At 51.6% G+C, this 5000-nt stretch overlaps 1 protein-coding gene across 1 annotated transcript in view; it reads left to right on the forward strand.

Annotated features, from left to right (window-relative positions):
* The window catches only part of jag2b (jagged canonical Notch ligand 2b), a gene marked incomplete at its 5' end in the record, with an annotated part of 102037 nt that overhangs the window by 65077 nt on the left and 31960 nt on the right, over positions 1-5000 (forward strand). Inside the window, one exon of the mRNA XM_083642742.1 lies at positions 3108-3238. Coding sequence (XP_083498868.1) covers positions 3108-3238 — 131 coding nt within the window. The remainder of the gene's footprint in view (positions 1-3107; positions 3239-5000) is intronic.

The following is a 5000-nucleotide window of genomic DNA, read 5'->3' on the forward strand; positions in this document are numbered from 1 at the left end:
ATCTACTTTCTACACTGTGACCTTTATGCCGATATTGCATCAGATCTCAATTATCGCAATTATCCAATCATGATATTATTACATTTTAATGAGTATAATGCACACAAATCACACAAATTGTGTTGTGATTTGAGACGGCGATTATCGCATTAACGATTGCGCCAAACCCCGCCATCTCATGAGACGTTGATTTAGTGTCTGATCAAATTATCTATACTATGACCGGTGTAACGCCTCCTGTTCAAATGTGTTTTATGCGTGTGATGTTTATCTGTGGAATGTTTTTAACTTGTCTCAAAGTGTCATTTCAGTGACATACTATTCTGGCGGTTTTGTGTCGGAGGTTGTTGTTTTATTGCCTGCTCTGCGTTTCTGCCCCACGTGCTTTGCCTCGTCACAGCTGACACATGAAAAACAAACGCACCTCGGCACCTCTCCGGCCATCTCTTCTCCGCATCAGTGTTGCATTGTGACACCCGAGGGCTTCTCCTCCAGATCCAACGGGCTTGTCCCGACACATCGCCGAGCGCTTTGCCACGTCCATAAATCAGTTGGGTAAGAGATGTGAGCCACGCCGGAGGTTTCGCAAACTTTGGCAAGACCCAGACGCGAGCGAGCGCTCCAGCCAGATGTTGGAATTCAGAGCCGTGCCTACACGCGTTCTGGATGGTGACTGCTCCATGCCTGCGAGCAGCTCCATGGAGGAATCCAGCCTGCACACATGCTTCTCGTCTCGTTTGTATCTCGTCGAGCGTTTGGGGGGAAATGGTTTCTTTCAAAAGCCAGCAATTAAAGCAGTTGTCCTGCTAATGTCGGCTAAGCGTTAGCGCTAGCTGTTGCTGTCAAGCCCCTCTCTCGGGCTAATCGTATACACGGCGGAGCAAAGCATGCCGAGTATGCCCCCCCGACGCCCCCCCCCCCCCCCTCCCCCTCACTACCCCACGAGAATGGCAGCGATGTGCGAAGGCCCCCCGTCTCCGAGAGAGGCAGCGGTGCCGTCTAGCAGCAGAGCGCGCCGGGCCTCAAAATAGCAGCCAATTGACAAGACAGCTGGACAGCTGGCCCGACGACCCGGCAGCCTTGGAATAATGTCATAGAGCACTCTGTATACACACAGCGCTCCCCGGCTGTCCCGCTCCCGGACCCCCCCCCCCCTCCCCTCCTCCCCGGACCCCCCCTCCCCTCCCCTCCCCGGACCCCCGGCCCGAGCACAGGAGTCACTGGAAGTATTCTTAACCCCTCCTGCCCTGGAATGTCACCCTCCACTAAGATTAGTTGGCAGGAGGCCTTGGGAGCTGGCTGGACGGACTGATGGATGTTGGGTCTGTTTCCACTGTGGGACCGCCTGCGCTGACTGGGGGGGGGGGGTCTCACACAGCCTCTGAAGTCCTGCCAAGACCCTCACTCACCATGGTTTGCTTTCGTCTCGATGCTTTTTCCTTCTTCCTTCAATTTGAGCATCAAGGTATCAAACCTCCGCCACCACCAGAAGCACCTCCTCTTGTCTGGCTTCTTCAAATGACGTTGTTTTTCTCCATACATATTTATGTTAAGGCACCCTCGGTGTTTAGGGCTGCGTTTCGCCACTCATTTCCTGAATCGAAGCGATTCTGGTTTGCGAGGTTTCGATGGATTCGATTTCCGATTTGATTCGATATCGGTTCGGTTAGGGTTGTTTCAGTTGCAATACATGGACCCATTTTGCTTAGATGTGAAAGAGATTCTCAAGAGGTCATCAAATGCTATGAATTTGTACAAGGAAACCTCTACATTGGTGCATTATTTAAAATATTAATGTTTATATTAAGAATTGACCCCCAAAGCAGTTACATTAATGTAGTACTTTTTATTTAACATGAGTCACTACAGCAGTCCACACAATAATAGTATTGTATAGGATCGATCTCGCTAAAAGATCGATCTCGGGATTTTATGAATTGCTATGTGATCATGCAAATGAAGATAGATCAGTTTGAATCAGAAAATCAATGTATTTAAACCCAGCCCTATTGGTCATCACACTTATATTTTGGTTCTTGAACTGACTTATCGAAAACAACTTACAATGAGGGCATCCGTAGAAATAAGTTTCAGTTCCTAGATCACCAAAATCGGAACAAAGCAATAGACCGAATCATTGTGACGTTGCTTAACAACAACGGGTAGACAGCTGGCCACTGATTTGAATTACGGAGAGATTGGCCAACTTGTTTTGTTTATTTCTGTTGTCATTTTCAGCCGTAACTTTTAAATGTAATGTTTAAAGATATATACCATTAGTTCAACTAGGTGGTCCGACGACGTTTCTGATGTGCTTATTTAATGTACTGTGTGTTCACACACCAAATCTACCCAGCAACAGTGACATCTCTCCGCCAGTCGGACTAACTGCTAGTTTTGAGTGAACTCAAACTGTAATTTCCTTTATTATGTGGCTCAACAGGTCAGACTAAATTGAGTGAAAGTGTTATTAATAAGTAGATATGAAAGCATCAAACATGCATCTTAAAGGAACACTCCGCCGATATTCAACCAGCTTTGTATCATTAGAACATCAGTAGTATATCAGAAAATGTAATGTCATTGATGCACAAATGACATCACTGGTCCACAACTTTACTCAAATCAACTCTCAATAACTGTCAACTTAAATGAACGACTTCAAACCTGTTTACAGTTTTCTGATATACTACTACTGATGTTCTAATGATACAAAGCTGGTTGAAAATCGGTGCAATGTCCCTTTAACCATTATCTCTTTATCCCAGTGTTGTTACCACCATGGACTGTATATAATGTTACCACCCTTGTTTGCTCCACGCTATTAAATTGTATGTACAAGAGTTCTCTACCCCGACGTTATTGTAAACAAACATTGTGATTCAGGCTATACGTCAGGGATTTGCCGCCTTGGCAATATTCCTGTGACCAATGAAAGAAAATTCAGAGAAGAGGACATTTTTTAGAGTGCAAGTAGAGTGTGTGTACTGTAGATAGAGGAGATGACTGATGTTTTAGAGTGCAGGTAGAGTGTGTACTTTAGATCGAGGAAATGACTGATGTTGGTGGCGTGTGTGTGTGTGTGTGTGTGTGTGTGTGTTTGGCAGGTGTAACTACGGCTGGCAGGGCCAGTTCTGCGATGACTGTGTGCCTTACCCTGGATGTGTCCACGGGACGTGCCACGCCCCCTGGCAGTGCAACTGCGAGCGCAACTGGGGCGGCCTGCTGTGCGATAAAGGTACGGAGGATTGTGTTCGTAATCGTGACGAGAAAGATCCGTTGCCAAAATAGCCTTAACTTTAACGCTCTCCCCCGATTGGCTTGATTTTTTTTGTTTTGGGGTGAAATGCAGCTGTCCCCCTCGTCCCCGTGCTCCGTGCCTGCGGGCGGAGAACGGCGGCGGGATAGTTTTACTTCCCGTGTGATCCGAGCGGCAGCGGGGACACTCGATCCGCCCGCGTCCCTTCGTCACCGAGGGCTCTTTGGGGGATGAGAACGGGTCCTGAGATCCCTGCTGGAGACAGATCCCTGCTCATTTATTTACCAGCTTTTAGGCTGACCTGGCCTTCAGCCTGCGCATGCTGCTCAGCCTTTAGGCTGACCTGGCCTTCAGCCTGCGCATGCTGCTCAGCCTTTAGGCTGACCTGGCCTTCAGCCTGCGCATGCTGCTCAGCCTTTAGGCTGACCTGGCCTTCAGCCTGCGCATGCTGCTCAGCCTTTAGGCTGACCTGGCCTTCAGCCTGCGCATGCTGCTCAGGGATCAACCAGGCTGTCCTACTAGATTGTGCATGTCAAAAACAACAACAACAAACAATTGAGATTTGGGAACTTTGAATTATCATACGTTCTGGTTCATTTGAATGGTTTTGAATGGAATCTAGCGGGTCCGGCTTTTAAGGTCTTCTAACAGTTGCCAAAGTTGAGGTAAAAAGCAAGCAAGGCGGCTACATCCCGCAGCTAAAGTAGTGTGTGGTAAGGCAGAGTGTGCAGTGTGGTTGCTTCCTGTCAGAGCTGACAGCCACAGAGCCACGCCTCCCTACAGCCACAGAGCCACGCCTCCCTAGAGCCACAGAGCCACGCCTCCCTACAGCCACAGAGCCACGCCTCCCTACAGCCACAGAGCCACGCCTCCCTACAGCCACAGAGCCACGCCTCCCTACAGCCACGCCTCCCTACAGCCACAGAGCCACGCCTCCCTACAGCCACAGAGCCACGCCTCCCTACAGCCACAGAGCCACGCCTCCCTACAGCCACAGAGCCACGCCTCCCTACAGCCACAGAGCCACACCTCCCTACAGCCACAGAGCCACGCCTCCCTACAGCCACGCCTCCCTACAGCCCCAGAGCCACGCCTCCCTACAGCCCCAGAGCCACGCCTCCCTACAGCCACGCCTCCCTACAGCCACAGAGCCACACCTCCCTACAGCCACAGAGCCACGCCTCCCTACAGCCACAGAGCCACACCTCCCTACAGCCACAGAGCCACGCCTCCCTACAGCCACGCCTCCCTACAGCCCCAGAGCCACGCCTCCCTACAGCCCCAGAGCCACGCCTCCCTACAGCCACGCCTCCCTACAGCCACAGAGCCACGCCTCCCTACAGCCACAGAGCCACGCCTCCCTACAGCCACAGAGCCACGCCTCCCTACAGCCACAGAGCCACACCTCCCTACAGCCACAGAGCCACGCCTCCCTACAGCCACAGAGCCACGCCTCCCTACAGCCACAGAGCCACGCCTCCCTACAGCCACAGAGCCACGCCTCCCTACAGCCACAGAGCCACACCTCCCTACAGCCACAGAGCCACACCTCCCTACAGCCACAGAGCCACGCCTCCCTACAGCCACAGAGCCACGCCTCCCTACAGCCACACCTCCCTACAGCCCCAGAGCCACGCCTCCCTACAGCCCCAGAGCCACGCCTCCCTACAGCCACGCCTCCCTACAGCCACAGAGCCACGCCTCCCTACAGCCACAGAGCCACGCCTCCCTACAGCCACAG

Source organism: Poromitra crassiceps (assembly GCF_964638095.1).
Source record: "Poromitra crassiceps genome assembly, chromosome: 9".
In the NCBI taxonomy this organism is placed as follows: Eukaryota; Metazoa; Chordata; class Actinopteri; order Beryciformes; family Melamphaidae; genus Poromitra; species Poromitra crassiceps.